We start from the raw sequence: 18,396 nt of genomic DNA, 5'->3' as shown, positions 1-18,396 counted from the left end.
GCCATAGCCCAAATACTGCTGCTTTTATAATCCCAAGACTCGAGTTCAGCTCTTATGATCTATAGCATCTCTAGATGCATGCCAACCATGTATCTGTAAACTGCTTCTATAAATAAATGTGTAAAGGAATTTAAGATTTTGAAAACAGTAAACACTTTATAGATCTTGGTAAACGTATGATCCACGCACCTTCAGCATATCTACTTTATTATTTCATGTCCAAGAAGCACCAGCACTTGTAGTAAGAAGAAAGGCAGCAAGAGAAAGCAGCCTCCCTCATTTCTGTAGGAGTGTGTTTCTGCAAAGGATGCTCCCTGAAGGAAACTAACATGTGGTTAAAATTAGAAAATGGGGCACTAGATGTTTAAATATTGGAATACTGAAAAAGGGAAGCTAAATTTAAGCTAAAAATGACCTCTTAAAGAAAAACTGATGAAAAAAAAAAAAAAAAGCAGAACCCTATCATGACTGTACTTTGTGAATGTTCCTGCCTGGCTGTCATGACACCACAAGACCGTCCTCCCTTCACAGTAGTTCACATGAGTTCTGCATCCCAATCTACAGCTGTATGTTTATGCATAAAGCAATTTATAGGTACTGTCAAATTAAATTATTTGTACTCTGCAACCTTTAAGGAAAATGGGGGTCCTTTGGGAAGATGCAGGACATTTACCTTGCAGTTTTTCATATATTTTAATTATACTATGTATACCAAGAATATAAAGCCTACAGTTGGAAAACACATTTAAATAAAAAGTTAAATAAAAATTAAAATGAAAAATATTTTGAAAAATACCAAAGGTCATAGAAAAGTGGTCATTACATAACATTAATTGAAAAGAGATACAAAGTGTATGTGGCTGGTTTCTGGTTCTCAGTAGAATTGAAGAAGATGAACTGGGAAAGTTTTCTCATCACGGCATTTGGGGGAGGGCGGGGAGGGATGTCATTGTATGTGCTGTGTGTGTCAATGGGCATTTGCGCACGCGCGTGTGCATGTGTGTGTATAGACTAGAGACAGATGTCAGATGTGCTCCCTGAGCACTCCCCAACAGGCCCTCTATTCAACCCAAAGCTTGATGGCTCTGCTACCCGTCTCTGCTCTCCCAGGCACTGTAACTACAAGTGGGCCACTATGAGCACTGGGCACTGAATGCTTTATCCACTGAGCCATCTCTCCAGCCCTGCAGCAACCTTTTAAAAACTTGGGTTAGTAGACAAGACTGCAGTTATAAAGATGTGTGGGGGTCATGGAAACATAGTGTGTCCTGTCGCTGCTTCTTTGGCACCATGCAAGGGCTCTGACAGAGCTTAGTGCATGTGAAATGGCCACCTGACAAAAACAAAATCAGCAAGATGTCTGGACACGAAGTAGCTGCTCTCACACATGGCTCACCTCTGAAGGCCCAGCCTGTGGAGGAAACAGAATGTCTGGAGAATGCACACAAACCTGACATTAAAACACTTCCTACTTGAAGAAACAGGGGGAGGGGTGTGCCTCGATCAACAAATGTAGAGACAAAGTGGTGGTGACTCATGCCTGTAATCCCAGCACTCAGGTGGCTGAGGCAGGGGCATGACTGTGAATTTGTGGCCAGGGTGGGCTACATAATGAGTTCCAGGCCAGTCTTGAACATAGAGGGGATCCAGTTACAACCAAATCAAAACAGAAACAGAAACAAAACAAAACAAAACAACAACAAAACCCCAAAAGAAACAAAACCAAACTCCACAAACTAACAACCATAATAGAAGAAATAAAACAATACCAAACCGTCACCTCTACATGACCAGAACTTAGAAGCAGCCTGAGGTAAGAAGCTGGGAGCATAAAAGGAAAAGTCTTAAATGCAAGCAGAACAAGGTTATGGCTTTGAACTGTAAGGCCATTTTATAATTTCAGTGTCTTAAGTACATTTTAAAAGTTCTATCACTTTAATAAGTTTTTTTTTTGGGTTTTTGTTTTGTTTTGTTTTTTGAGACAGAGTTTCTCTGTGTAGCCTTGGCTGTCCTGGAACTCACTGTATAGATCAGGCTGGTCTCAAACTCAAAAGACCCTCCTGCCTCGGCATCTCAAGTGCTAGGATTAAAGGTGTGGGCCACCATGCCTAGCTTAATAAGTCTTTTTCAAGAAACTTGTCCATTTTATCTTAAGAATAATAAGAATTACAGCTAATTCCTCTTTAGAAAATATGTGGGTTATAACCCAATGGAAGGACAATGAAGTACAGAAAGACAGACAAAACAAAACACACACAAAATCCCCAGGCAACATGCAATGTTTTATCAATCACAATTACACTTCTACACTACAAGTGAAAAAAATCACTCTCATACAAATAAAGGACAAGTCAAGTCAACATTAGAAGCCAATGCAATAGAAAACATTTCAGTCAGTTTTTAAGGCTAACAAAAAGACATTGGAGGCATCCAGGAGGCTTAAGGAGAAATGAGAAGGGTATCAAATAATGCCATCTAAAAGAGCTATTGATACAAAAAGGTATCTTATGAACTCTATAAAAAAAATCGAGATAGAAATATACCATAGTCATAGCAACTCACGCAGGGAAAAGAGCAGAAGTAAATGACTTTACAGCTCTTATATTTCTCAAGACACAAAAAAGGATATTATTCTAAGGTACCTAAAAATAAGCTGAGAGTTTGTTTTGTAATTTCCACTATAAAAGAGCAGGTTTTGTTTTTTGTTTTTTTTAAAGGTTAAGAAAAAAATATCCATGGAGAAAGCAAAATGCAATAGTTAAAAAATACTTGATAAGTATTGAGCAGGTCAATAAAGAAACAGGAACAAAAAGCAGATGAGACAAACAGCAAAAAGTAACATAACTCTGGCAGCAATCACACTAAATACACACGAGCGGAGCTCTGGAGTAAGGTCAAAGGTGGTCAGACTGGACAAACCAAGACCTGATGTTAAATATGAAAACACAGCACATTCCTCACGTCCAGCATGACAGTTCCTCAAAGGCCTGTAGAGGTAATTATGGCTAGACAGGCCAGGGACCTTGAAACTGTGAAAACAAAACTCCTGCCCAGTCAGCACTGGAAAGCAGACGGGAAAAGAGAGAAGGAGGTGGGGAAGCGGGGACAGATGGGACTGAGGAGGGGTGGAGGAACCCCAGGCCACTTCAGAAAGTGCAGTATGTAATGGAAATATCAGAAGGAGAAGAAGTGAGAAGGGAGCAGATCAGAAGGAATATCTGGGCAGGGCGGCTGTTAATTTCCACAAAGACAGTGAGAGAAAGCTGAGAGTCTGAAAACAGATTTCCACATTGTGGTCAACTGTTTTGACAAGGTACTACAGCAGTTTAATGGGAGAGGAAATAGGCTTTAACAATGATTAAACAACTAGATATCCACACATAAAAGATGAAGTTGGGCTATTATTTCACAGTCCATGCAAACCATTCCAAAGGAATCAAAGATCCACATGGAAGACATAACACTATAAAAGTCTTAAAAAGACTTAATTATCATGATCTTTGATTAGACAATAGTTTCTTGAAAATGATACTAAAAACAAATAAAAATGAAAAAGTAAACAAGATTCCATCAAACTTTAAAAAATTTTTTAAACAAAGCCAGGTGTGGTGGTGCACACATGCCTGTAATCCTAGCACTCAGGGAGGCAGAGGCAGGTGGATCTCTGTGAGTTTGAAGATAGCCAGGACATCCAAGACTATACAGAGAAACCCTGTCTCGAAAAAGAAAACAATTTTAAAACAAAAACATTATGTTTCAAAGGAAACTATCAATAAAATAAGAAAAATTCATTGAATAAAAGAAAATATTTCCATTTCATATATCCAAAGAGATTTGTATTCAGAATACATAAACAAGCCTTTCAATTCCATAACAGACAACCCTATTTTTCACAGTGAAAAAATAGGACCATGCTTGATGGTATACACCTTTAATCCCAGAACTCAGAGGCAGAGGTAGGTAGGTCTCTGTGAGTTCAAGGGCAGCCTGGTCTCTACAATGATTTCCAGGCGAGTGAATAAGACCCTGTCTCAAACAAGCAAATAATATAATATAATATAATATAATATGGTATCTTAACAGAAAATTCCCCATGAGCATCTGTAAGCAGACAGTAAGTACATGAACAGAAACAGAACAGGAATCATTATAATACCTTCCAACTGTCAGAAGCCCAGTGAAACACCATTTCACAGACATAATAAAAAGACAGACGATAGTAGGTGTCGGCAAGGATATAAGAATTACATTCCTCATCCTCTGCTGGTGTGCCTGTAAAATGGCACCACTCTTAGAAACACATGCAGCCCCTCAGAATGTCATAAAGAGTTGTATAACCTAGCCATTGTACTCCCAGAACACACACTGATCAGGAACGAGAGTATATGTCCACATTCAACAGTGTTCTCAGCTGCTTTATTCACTATAAACAACAGCAAAAGGAGAAACAAGAAACCCTAATTATCCAATAGCAGGGAAGAGGCCAAACTGCAGCATATACACACAACGCTATGTTACCCAGCAATAAATAGCATGCATAACAACAGGGATGACTCCCATAAACACTGAGTGTAACAAGCCAGGTCCAAAGGACTGTACTACATATTGCATACTGTGTACTGAAACTATTACAAAGATTCGAATTTCACAAACAGCTAGAAGTGATCCGTGCTGACAGAGTAACAGTCATTTCAGGGTGGTATGGGAGGTGTGGATTTGAACAGGAAGGAAACAAAGACTCAGGAAATGCTGCCATTTGATATAAGTGGCAGCTACATGGGCGGGTGCCATGTGCATGTGTATGTGTCCATGTGTGCACGTGCACACACACTGAGCTGTATCCTTAGGATTTATGCACAATGTACCTCACTGAATTTATTTTCTACTTCAATAATCTCAAATAAAGGAAAAGTACTTATGAGCAAAAGATGAGAATACAATGTATTCAGGTTTTACAGTGGTGTGGTTGAGAGCTTAGACTTAGAAGTCAGAAAACGTTCAATTCTGGGTTTCTCACTAGCTGCAGAGATTCTCTGAGCTCTTGCTTCTCCACCAGTAGGACAGAGAAAGTAACATATGCACATTCCTGGCTGGTGTGGTGACTAAGAGACATGCACACACAACACTGGGGGAAATCTCATATCACCCCACATTCGGCAGCATCACCAATGGTTTATTTACTACTCAGTAGTTTTCTCACTTTTTTGAAACCTTTTACAATAAATAGTTACCAGTAAGGTGTTCACTGAAGGCACATGACTCTTGTACTAATTTGTAAGTCACAGTCCATGTACTTTAAAAATGATAAAGTCCTGGCCGGGGGTAGTGGCATAGGCCTTTAATCCCATCACTGGGGAGGGAAGGGCAGGATGATCTCTGTAAGTTCAAAGCCAGCCTAGTCAACATAGTGAGACTCATGACAGCCAGGACTACATTGAGCGACTGTGACTCAAAAAACCAAAAAACTGAAACAGATAAACAAATTTTAAAAATATTTATTTTTTATGTAAGAGTGTTCTGTCTTCACACATACCAGAAGAAAAAGTCAGATCCCATTACAGGTGGTTGTGAGCCACCATGTGGTAGGTGGGAATTGAACTCAGGACTTCTGGAAGAGCAGTCAGTGCTCTTAACCACTGAGCCATCTCTCTATGCCCAAATAAACAAAATTTTAAGTCTTTAAACATTTGTATTCATCTAAGCAAATGTTTCTCTTTTGATCTGTTACACACGTTACTCAGGTGAATACTCACACCCCACAGACTCTCACAATCCCCCACCCACTTTATTGCCTTAATGTACTTTATAACAAATCTGAGAACACCTACCAATAAACCTTTGACATCCAGATGTCCTTTAATGTTGTCTTCATTAGTTTCTGTTGTCAATGTGACAGAATCTGGAGCTATTTGGGGAGGGGAACTTTGCTGCCCCCATCATACTGGCCTGTGGTCATGTCTGTGAATGATCATCTTGACTAAAGCAAGATGCTGAAAGCCTAGCTGACTGTGGGTCGGGTGGTCCCTGGGTAGGTGGCCCTTGGCTGTACGAGAAAGCGAGCTGAACATGAGCCAGTGAGCATCATCCCTTCACAGCTTCTGCTCTGGCCCCTGCTTGAGTTCCATTCCCGACTCCCTCAGTGATGGCCTGGGAAGTTTAAGCTAAAACAACCCCTTTCCTTCCTGAGCTGCTTTAGTGTTTCATTACAGCCACAGACGTATCTAGATTACCTGTTTATGGGGTAGTTTCAAGAACTGAAAAGATGACAAAGAAGAGTGCATAGGTATGTGCCTACACACACATAAGCACACACACACAGAGCTCTTGCACCATTATCCTAACATCAAATATGACAATAACCCAACGTCCAGAATGGAGGTAAGCCACAACTAAGCAGATGAAACAAAGTATCTGTTAGCATACATAAAGGCTCTTTCTTAGGAATAAGCCTCATTGTGCCACAGGACCCAGCCACACTGTGCCACAGGACCCAGCCACATCATGCCACAGGACCCAGCCACATCATGCCACAGGACCCAGCCACACCATGCTACAGGACCCAGCCACACCATGCCACAGGACCCAGCCACGCCGTGCCACAGGACCCAGCCACGCCGTGCCACAGGACCCAGCCACGCCGTGCCACAGGACCCAGCCACACCATGCTACAGGACCCAGCCACATCATGCCACAGGACCCAGCCACACCATGCCACAGGACCCAGCCACACCGTGCCACAGGACCCAGCCACACCATGCCACAGGACCCAGCCACACCGTGCCACAGGACCCAGCCACACCGTGCCACAGGACCCAGCCACACCATGCCACAGGACCCAGCCACACCATGCTACAGGACCCAGCCACACCATGCCACAGGACCCAACCCCCGCAATTCAGTAAAGGCATTTATGAGAGCCCAATGAGCACAATGACGGGAAAATGCAGAACAGACCCGACGCAGCTCTAATGACTTCATTCCAGACTCACAGTAAAAGTTATTCTTCAGACAGCTGATGCCATCAGTGGGCCTGTGCTGGGTTTGTACCAAGATATATGGCCAAGCAAATAGTTCTAATAAAATCGATTTTCTTTTTGGCAACCAATAAGCCAGTCAATAATAATATTGTTTAGGAAAGATTGAGTCATGAGGGAGACGAACCTTTCTTTCCATTTATTACGTTTGCATTGCCTATTTGAAAAGTGCTTTCCATGACAAAACCAAAAGAGAAACGGCAGTGGGGAAGCATGTCTGAGACCTAAACTCCAGAAACCCTCTGACTCAGAAGCATGTTAGCAACTCAAAGTGACAGAGCCAAAGCATTCCCATTAACTGCTGCTAGAGACCAGATTGCAATCATCAAAAACAAAGTTAAAGCGACATAAAATGGCTGCATGAATGCAGGAGGCGGGGAAACACTGCCAGGCAGCATGCCATCCTAAGCGACTCATCCTAAAAACCCACACGGAGCTCAGCTGCGCTAACACTAGTGTTCAGCCCGCAGTGCTCTAGACAGCCACGCAAAGCACAGTTTGGAACTGTTTGTTTTATACCATGCCAATAACAGAACTGGTAGAAACCTCAGACCGTGCCTAACGTGGGAACATTTTCCTTTAAAATACCCTTGAACTCTTTACAATCATGTGAAGACATGCATGCCCCCACAGATTCCTGTTGTGGTCTGCTTTAACTTAGTGAAGGTAAAGCGAGGGTAAAAGACAACTTCAAACATTTACAAAAAGAGAAGCAAATTGTAGAAAATTCTGAATGAACAGTGAAGAAATCTGTCTTATCCAATGACAGAGGCAGGCAGATCTCTGAGTTCAAGGCCAGCCTGGTCTACAAAGTGAGTTCCAGAACAGCCAGGGGTACACAGAGAATTACTGCCTCAAACAAACAAACAAACAAACCAGAACACGGCCTGTGAACATAGAGAAAAACAGAGCAACAGGATGGGAGGACAAGCCCAAATAGACTGAAATGAGGACCAGGGACTATGGTAAGGAAGACACTGCAAGTCACAAGAAGCAAACACAATTACTCAGTAAACATTAATAGAACAACTGGCTAGACATCTGGACAAAATAAAATATTAACACATACAAGACACAGGGTAATTCTAGATAGTTCAAAGAAATCACGAAAGGGAGAAAGTTCCAGAAGAAAGCATAAGGAACAGATTTAACATGCCATTTATATATATATATATAAACTTTGTCCTAAGATACATAAAGTATTTATATAATCTTTAAAAATTAGGACCTAATAATAAACTAGGCAGAAGACATGAACACAGGGTTCATAGAAGTAAAATATAATATAAAATTTAAAATATAACAAAAGAGTAGGGTGCACAACTTAATCCCAGCACTGGGGAGGCAAAGGCAGGCAGATCTCTGAAGCTACAGAGCAAGTTCCAGGACAGTGAGGGACACACAGAGAAACCCTGTCTAAAAAAAAAAGAGGGGGGGGGGGCGAGGGGAGCAACGCTGCTCAGTCGTTAGGAAAAGGTAAGTCAAAGTCACGTCATGATGAGGTGAGGTCAGCGTTCATTAGGATGGCTTTTTCAAAAAGAAGAGAAAATAAGTGTGGTTGAGGATGGGTGAAGTTGGAAGCTGCAAACACTGGTGGGGAGGTAAGATGGCACAACACCTACAGAAAATAGTTTAGAGATTACTCAAAAGTTATATGTGAAAAAATTACACATTAAATTACCATAAGATTGGGGCTGGAGAGAGATAGCTCAGCAGGTGGGGGCATTTGTTGTTCTTGCAGAGGGCTTGATTCTCAGTGCACACACAGTAGCTTACCACTGTCAGTAACTCCAGTTCTGGGGGATCTAATGTCCTCTGCAGACACCAGGCACATACTTGGTATACACACACACACACACACACACACACACACACACACACACACACTCAGGCAAAACACTTATACACATAAAATAGAGATAAATCTGAAAAAATTACCATAAGATTCCAGCATTTTACCCTTAGGTGGATAACCAAAATAGCTGAAAGGAGGTATCAGAAATAAGCATAAAAACAGAAAAATGCATGAATGCTTGTAACATTACTACAACTGTCAAAAGTTAGAAACAATAACACTGTCCACCAACTGGCGAGGGAGGGAGAGTGTTGGATGCTCACATACTAACAATCCAGCCACAGGAGGAATGAAGTCCTGTGGCGTGCACCACCAGAAGCTAAGCCTGAGACTATGTACGTGAAAGAAACAAAATGGGAGAGCGCTTACTTCATGATTCCATTTCCATGAACTACCCCAGAGAGGAGCAGGTTAGTGGCTGCAGGGGCTGGGGCTGAGGGAAGGCAGAAGTAACTGCTTAACTGCTGAGGGTTCCCACAGGAGGACGACAGCACTGGAGAGTTCTACAGCAGGGGCTCTACTGACATCCGCCTTGAGACATCTAATGTCATACCTTTTCTTAAAGCTCCTTTTTAGGGGCTGGAGAAATGGCTCAGTGCTTGAGAGCATGACTGCTCTTCCAAGGACGGGGGTGGACTCCCAAGACTCACAGCCCTCTGTAACTCCATCTCAGAGGATCCAATGGCCTCTTTGGGCCACTGAATACATGTGATGCATAGATTTACATACAGGAAAAACACCCATACACATACAATAAATATTAATAAATGTTAATTAAAAAGAAGAAAAGCAAGCTCCTTTTAAATTTATTCTTACCTGACAATTAATGTCAGCTTCATACTGTAGCAAGACTGTCACTAGTTCCTTGTGTCCTCGGTCACATGCCCAGTGGAGCAGAGCTCTGCCCTATACATAGGAAACAATACAGGAACTTGTTAACATATGTGTGGGGCTCATATGCAAAGAAAGATAGGAAAAGAGACGTGTAGAATTATAGATCAATTATTCTGAGGATGATATAAAACACACTATGGGAAAGCAATAAACAAGCAATGGGAAGCCTCAAGTTCTACTTCTGGTCTATCACACACAGTCCAGTAAGGCTTCCTCGGTCTAGTCAGTTTTCCCACATGCATAACAGAAAATGGTCATATAAACAACAAAATCAGCTGGCAAATGGCCTAGCCCATAAAGACACCTGTTACAAACCTGATGGCCTGAGTTCCCTTTCCAGGATCTACAAGATGGAAGAGAACTGACTGCTGCAAGCTGTTCTTCCATCTCCAGGCAGGTGCACATGTGTGCACATACATGCACAAATATATAAAATATAATCAAAGTAATTGCTGAGTGAACAATTTCACTGCTGAGCCATCTCTTCAGCTCCACAACATACTACTTTTAACTTTTACCTATCAAAGATTTACAGTTACTACTAATATCTTATTTCTTTTTTTTTTACTATCAGAAAAGCTTAGTGTACTTAATAAATGAAGCCTACTTGCCCCTCCCAACAAACAACACCCCCCCCCAAGTTGTAGGGCTCTTCTGAATAATTATGAGTGATGTACAGTATAACTTTACTCTGAGGATGATGGTAATGTCCTCATAAAGAATAAGATGCTTTTCCATGCTGCAGAAAACATTTAAGTAAATAAATATTGGAACAAGGGTGACCTTAAAATGCACCCTCCAAGGCAGCTTTTCTAAACCTGCCTACATTTTAAAAAATCATTTAGGCTCTCTTGATACATGTATTAGTTCAACTAGCTTGATAAGTGGCTAGGACAACTTCTTTCTTGCAGATCCCCCCCCCCCCACCTTTTTTAAATTGTTTTTACTTGGCTGATTGTCTCATCTGTGAGTATCTGCTTTCTTACACAAAAATCCTAAAATGGCATTTCACAATAAAATTACAAAAGAGGAAAATAAAAATTTGAAAATCTGGGCAAATCAGCCTTGTGTGGTGGCACACGACTTTAGTTCTCACACAGAGGGCAGAGGCAACATAGTGAGCTCCAGGACAGAGCTCTGTCTCAAAAACAAAGAAACAACAAAAAGAATCAAATGAAAGTTTATAATCTTTAGTTCTAACTTTTAGTATTTAGAGAGTAGTAAGTTGACCTATTAATAAGAATTACTGCGTAACTAAGGTGTGTGACATTTCACCTCGTGTACATATGAGAACCAGAGCACAGCAAGAAAATGTAATACTGTGTACTTTTACCACAAGATGTATAGATAATTTCTACTTCTCAAGCAGGCTCCTGATTTTTCCTTAGGTCTGACCCAACCATGTTTCACCGACTAATGCTACACTATGAATCCTTCACTGTCTTAATGAGAGAGTAGATGAGCCACACATTTCACCATTAATGGGGGTTATACTTTAAATTTGTCACATATGGTGCCAAAATTTACTTTAGGGGAAACACCTGTGACTGGACCTCAGGGGCAATCTTCCCTCTGGATGCATTTTCCAGAGAGATGGCACACGGTTGGCTTTAAGAAGGATGATGCACTCCCAGACATTTGCACTATGCTTCTTAACACATATTCTGACCTGCAATGTAATTAATTTTTGTAACACATTATTTTAATGGTACACTAATTAACCTTGAATTAGAATAAGTTCTCTGACAATGACTTTCTGTAGAAGTGCTAGAGAGATTCACACTAAGATCACCTAATGATTATTATTTTATACAGTATTAAAAGGCTTAAAAACAAGAGTAAGAGCAAATATTTACAAACACAAAACAAAACAGGCTTTGGGATTTTCACCTTCACGATACTGTATAACTAAATGAATAAAGATCAGGGCAAAGGAGTTTCTTAAAACATGCCCTCATGCAAGGTAATTTTCTAGTAATAGCTAAGCAGCAGTACAAAGCTGCAGCCCCCACAGTGGGCTGTGACAGGCTCAGGAAGAAACACCCAGGGTTTCTCTCCTTTGGCCAACAGGTTGCAGCCACTGAACTGCTGTAGGCACAAGACCCCCCAGGCTCTCCTTCAGGAAAAAAAAAAAAGCATGAATTAGGTACATGAATTGAGCTACATTTGCTCAAAAACTTCTTCCAATTTTGTTTTGTAATTTTACATGAGTAATATGAACTCCTACAAATCTTTGAACTAAGTATATTTCTTGCTACTACAAAATGGGACAAGTCTTTGTTTCTAGTTTTAAAACTCTACTGGAAAAACATCTTAGCGGCGCCCTGGAGATGACGAGGTTATTATTAAAGAAGATTCTGCTAGGTCCTCAGAACACGACAAGCAGTGTCTGGAGAGCTCTGGGTAAATTCTTTAATTCAAATGCAGTAAATGCAGGGAGAAAAAAATTCTCACCTAGCAGCGGTGTTAACATGTCCTCCCTCAGACAAATGAACCACTCTAAAGTGCTTTGAGAGTGCACAGTGGCAACTAACCTATTAAATGGTATTACGTTTACACCTTCTAGAAAACAGAGTGAGTCTTCATATTTTAAAAGCTTCTTTGAGCTCTTTAATTGTCCTAAACCATACAGAATTTTTTAAATGACATTTTTCTCCTATATACCACAAAATTAAGTGTGGATACTGTATTAGGAAATGAGTATTATGGTATTTGGAAATCAAATACAAAGTATATATACTCTGTCTACACGGATACAAACCATAGATTAAAAAAAAACATGGTGAAGCTGCTGTATATACGTTTTTGAGAACTCTCCCTTTGCCATTTTATCAAATATTTATGGTAGCGTACTATATAATTAGCATATGAGATTATATATAAGCAAATAGCCAGCCAAAAGAAGACAGATACATGTGATCCAACTGACATAAGGCATGCAGAGTACTGTTAAAGAGCAGGGAGGAGCAGGGACGCTGAGAGGTCAGACTGCTGTCAGACATGGCCTCAGACATGGACATGAAAAGGAATGTGGTCACTGTAAATGGAACGTCCACACTGCAGACAGTAGGAAATCAGAGGGACACCGTTAGCCACCGTCCTGGAGAAGCTGCTGCAGGAGGGCTGAGGATCTATGGCTGGCCATGAGGTTTTGCAAACACTTTTCCTTCACAGGAGCATTGAGGAAAGGACACAGATGGGGATTTGCTGCATTTGTGATAGCTGATGATTTCCCAGAGTCCTAAAGTAGTACCAAGTGTCACTCAGGAGCCCCGGGAATTACCTTGAGACTTCTAACTCTTTGATAAAAAGCTTTCTTAACTGTAGCATACTTGTCTGTCTGTCTGTCCCTGTAGAACATCATTCTGGCATAATGAGGAATACCACAAAGTGAGTGAAAGCTTTGTTTTGTCTTTCCTGTAACTTTTAAATGCATTTTAATTACTAAATTTTATTAAATTAAAAACTATTAATTTATTAAATTATTTTTAAATGAAAAATTCCTAAATTTAGAAACAATTTAAAAAGTAGAATTGGGACTTAGTGTGCACAAAGTTCTAGCTGAGGAAGATGAAGTTTTGGATGGGTGATGGTGATGGCTGCATGGAACTATACACACTAAAACAGCAGCGATGGTAAACGGGGTTATGTGTAGTCCATTACAACTTAAGAACTGAAGACGGCAAAGTTCATAAGACTTAAGCTACCTTTGCTATCATCTGATTCTTTATTAAGTATGAGTTTCCGATGTAAAGTATGACTGTGAAAGTTTTGCTAATGAAAATTATGGCCACTGATGTTTAAAATGTCATTGTTTGTATCAATGCAAATATGCATAATTAGGGAGTCAGTAATCTTTCTCTTTTTTAAGAAAATTTATTTTTTATTTCATGTGCATTGGTGTTTTACCTGCAAGTATGTCTGTGTGAGGGTGTCAGATCCTCTGGAACTGGAGATAGAAACAGTTGTGAACTGCCATGTGGGTGTTGGGAATTGAACCCAGGTCCTCTGGAAGAGCAGCCAGTGCTCTTAACCACTGAGCCATCTCTCCAGTCCCAGTAATGCTTCTCAGTCAGTGTGAAAAATAGAAGTTCCTTCAAATTGGTATCTTATATGTATCTTTTTCTTCCTTCCCTTTCCAAATATTCAGTACAAAGGCTACTTAAACCTTTACTTTTCTGCTAGGTCAACCCTGTCAGTTTTATCGTAGCTTTCAAGCTGTTCCTTGAGCCAAAAATGTTCATTATATTATATTGTATTATTCTATGAGCCACAGATTTAAAATAAAGCAAAGGAGAAGTAATGGGGGTAAAGAGAAAGGTGACCTTCAAAAATGCAAAAGAATCAAGACGTATTGAAAGTAGCTAGTGATATAAATTACAGCTTAAAAGGTCATAGGGAAAGAACCAAGGCCTGTGTGTGAGCACTGGGGCTTCCATTTGACCTGCACTGAGAAAACGTCCTCTACTTTGTTAGCACATTACTATTTGTGTCTAAACTAAACTCAAATTACTCTAAAGATTTAAGATAGTATTTGAATATCACCAGTAAATATTTCTAAGTGTTTACAGAACATATTTGAGAAATAATATTCAGGGCAAAGATTATATAATTTGTACCTATTTTCATAATAATCTTTGTAAATTATTCACAACCTTTTTTCCCCCTTAAGAGATACTTTCTTGCTGGGTGGTGGTGGCACATGCCTTTAATCCCAGCACTTGGGAGGGGAGGCAGAGACAGGCAGATCTCTGTGAGTTCGAGGGCAGCCTGGTCTACAAAGCAAGTCCAGGACAGCCAAGGCTACACAGAGAAACTCTGTCTCATAAAAACCAAAATAAATAAATAAATAAATAAATAAATAAATAAATAAATAAATAAAATATGCTTTCTTGGAGTTGGAGAGGTAAGAGTACTTGCTGTTCTGGAAGACCTAAGTTTGGTTCTAGCATGTACCCTCACTGGATTTTCCTGGGTACCGATACCCTTTCCCAGCCTCCAAAGACATCACTACACACACGGTGAGCACTCACACAGATGCAGACATACACATACTCAAATAAAAATAAAAGTAAACCTTTGTGGAAAATAAGATACTGTCTTGAATAACTGTGACTGCTTGGCATGTGTGCAGAGCTGTAGCAATACGGCTCAAATACCAAACCTGAGCCAGTACAGAAACGAGGAACAGTATTACGGCACTCGCCCCTCCTTCATGCTTTCAAGTCCCAAACATTTGCAGATATTAAAATTAAAGTAAACGTTGTAATTTAAATGTAAAAGCCAGTACATACTACACCATGTTGCTATAAATGTAGGCTTTGAAACACCTGATAGAAAAACTTCCTGAGTAGAAGGAATAACTACAAGGCCTTCTCTCTCTCTTATGCAAAATACTATCTCCTAGTTATGTCAAGTAGAAAGACCATGTTGGGTCTGGAGAGATGGCTCACTGGTTAAGAGCACTGGCTGCTTTTCCAGGAGACCCATTGTCAAGTCCCAGAACCCACAAGGCAGCTCACAACTATGCATAATTCCAGTACCAGGGGATCTGACACCTTCACAGACATACATGTAGACAGAACACTAATGTTCATAAAAATAAATAATTTTTAAAAGACCATGCTATTTTCTCAAAGTAGAAATATATGTCTTGTGTGGTGGATATGATTGTGTGTGTGTGTACATATATATATGTACACACACACACACACACACACACACACAAAATTCTTAAAGAAAAAAAATCTTTGAAAAAGTACCTGGAGCTAGAAGTGTAGCCCAGTGCCTAAGGCCCTGGGTTCAACAACACAGCAAAATAAAAAAATGTAAGGAAAGAAAGAAAACATAGCTTTTGGCTTTACAACTTGGATGAATATGGATCTATATATACTTGACAGCTTCACTGTACAAGACAAATGCAGCTTATTTAGAAGGCATCTCATATATATTTGTTCCTACATTATGACAGCCAGGTCCACATATCTGCATCTCAGGTAAAATGATTAATACATTTATAATAATTTAACAATTTATTGTATCATTTTAATGCATGATAGTTCACACTGTATATGCTTTTCACTTTATGATTATAATTAAGTTTATACAGCTCAGCAAATTTCACATATAATAAATATAATTTTTAGTCACATAAAGGCAAGACTAAAATTGTTTGAACCTGTTAGGTGAATATTTTCAATAGAAATAATAAAGATAATGTTATCTCCAGAAATCCTATGTAACTTGTACAGAAATGTCTTAAGTTCAAAGATCAGAAACATGAATGGGCTGCCCTTTCAACCCCAAACTCTCTTCTCATCTTACGCGCACAGTTTTGAGGGTGAATAGACTTTCAGTCTATCATCAAGACTCACCAAAGGGTTCTACTTGTCAGAGCTTTAAGTGCCATGAAGCAAACAATTTATTTCACTTAGGATGTCAAATGTGATTCTGATTTTAAGCTCCAGCTCCCCATGTTCTTAAATTAATTCACACAAATCCCTGATTGATAATAAAGGTCTTGCCATAAGTATTCAAAGCTCAGCCTGCACTGTCATGGTTGAGAAGGCAGAAATCTGCTTGGAGCGATGAGAGAACCCAACTGAATTCTTGGCGTCTCAGTCTATGAATGTGTAAGCACTTCATCTGTTCATGGAAACACAATGTTCTGGCAGGCTGGGGTAACAGCAGCCGGATGGGCAGCAAACCAGCAGAGCCGAGCAGCAATGCTGCACCAAACACTGAATGGTCAACAACAGCTTCCCAAGTCCTTTAGTTTCATCCACACAAAAAAACAAAACAAAACAAAACAAAAATATATACAAGCTGTTTCTGTTCTAGGCACTTACTCTGACTACCCAATAATCTTTGCAGAGGTCACAATTGAATTTGACCTTTACAACTATTTCAAAAAAGAAAAAAGGAAGAAAAAAAAGGAGGGAATGAGGAAGGAAGGGGAGGAAGGAAGGGAGGGAGGGTGGTTGGAGCAAACCCTCAGAGGAGCAGGGGCACTAAATAGCATCTCTTGCTCTGCTTCTCCCTGAGTCCAGGGTGCGTGCACTCTGCTGGACCTCACTCCCCGCTGTCTGTATTGGAGAAGCAAGTGCACGCCTGTGGATGCTAGCTCTTGCTTGGGAAGTCGGGAAAATTTAACCTAACTTAAAGGGTTCCTGTGACTGTGGTAGTGTAAGAAGCCACAGTGCACAGCCGATGGGCAGGACATTCTCCACAGCTGAGTGGAGAGTGGGGGCTGACTTTCACACGAACTCTGGTGCCCCATATTTGACCACGTCCTCTGGATGGGGAGGCCTGGTGGCCCTCAGAGGAAGGATAGCAGGCTACCAAGAAGAGACTTGATACCCTATGAGCATATACAGGGGGAGGAGGTCCCCCTCAGTCACAGTCATAGGGGAGGGGAGTAGGGGGAAAGCGGGAGGGAGGGAGGAATGGGAGGATACAAGGGATGGGCTAACAATTGAGATGTAATATGAATAAATTATAAAATATATTTAAAAAAAAAAAAAAGAAGCCACAGTGCAAGCAAATGCTAACGGCCGCTGCATAAAGTACTGTTAGTTGAAAGATAAAAATACTAAAAGGGGTCGTATGGTGCATGCACACATTCCAGTGGAAAATGGATCTTGAAAAGTTAGTCTCTTCATTTATTTCTTCATTTTAATATTGCTTTTCATTCATATTAAGAGTAATTAACAAGCTGAAAATTATGCAGTGTTTACAGTGTTGGGTACAATTTACATGCATAGACTAACTCACTAATATTCAAAGTGATCCCAGGGAAAGCACTATAACCTCTGTCTACTTTTAGGAAACTGAGGTATAGTAAACTCATCATCACTCATGTAGCTTGGGAGCTACAGAACCGAGACTTGGGTCCATGTGGCTCCACCTTCACCGCTACTCCATTTACCATCTCCACCTAGTCATTCACTAATTCATTAAATATTCAGGAAAGAAGACGAGAATTTCAATGAGATCTCAATCCATTTACCTTTTTTGTTTTAAAGGAAGCTACCAGAAGAAATGACCCACAAAAGTGGGGAAATAAATAATAAAAGAAAAAGGTGTGAAGGAGGTGCTCCTGAAATCAAGGAAGTAAACATTAAAAGAAAAAGTCATAGGACCCAAAAAGACAGATGAAGCCAGGCAAAGAGAGAAGAGAAATTCCAAAACAGTAAGAAGGAAAAGACTCAGGGTAAGATCCACACAACAGGTCAGGTCAGCAACAAGGACAGACTAGCCATGAAGAAGGAAGAAGTGTGCCAGAAGGCACCGATCTAAGACAAATGGGGTGCACCGGGAAGAGTTTATTATTTCTTTTGGGCAACTCTAGCAAAGAACTCATGGGAACAGAGAAAACTAAGGCAGTGAAAAAAAAAGCCAATACAGAAGTAGTTCTGACTTTACAAAACCAGAACGTTGTTCCAGGGTAATTTTACTATGCTCAGTTATATAAACATCGACTCTTTTCCCACCCCTGCCTCGCTTGTTCGAAATTAGAATAAACATCCCACTGAAAAGAGCCTTGGTCTTGTGATGTGTTTGGCAACAGGAATGTAGGTTGATGGAATATATAACACTTCTAATAAAAAAGCC

At 40.3% G+C, this 18,396-nt stretch overlaps 1 protein-coding gene across 1 annotated transcript in view; it reads right to left on the bottom strand.

The window, feature by feature from the left end:
- Nucleotides 1–18,396, bottom strand: part of Acbd6 (acyl-CoA binding domain containing 6) — a 137,455-nt gene that overhangs the window by 63,556 nt on the left and 55,503 nt on the right. Inside the window, exon 6 of the mRNA XM_051147616.1 lies at nt 9,706–9,795. Within this exon, the coding sequence (XP_051003573.1) occupies nt 9,706–9,795 (90 nt within the window). The remainder of the gene's footprint in view (nt 1–9,705; nt 9,796–18,396) is intronic.

Source organism: Acomys russatus, chromosome 6 (genome assembly GCF_903995435.1).
Source record: "Acomys russatus chromosome 6, mAcoRus1.1, whole genome shotgun sequence".
Lineage (NCBI taxonomy): Eukaryota > Metazoa > Chordata > Mammalia > Rodentia > Muridae > Acomys > Acomys russatus.
Note: the sequence above shows the minus strand (reverse complement) of the source record. Positions and strands in the feature narration are given on the sequence as shown.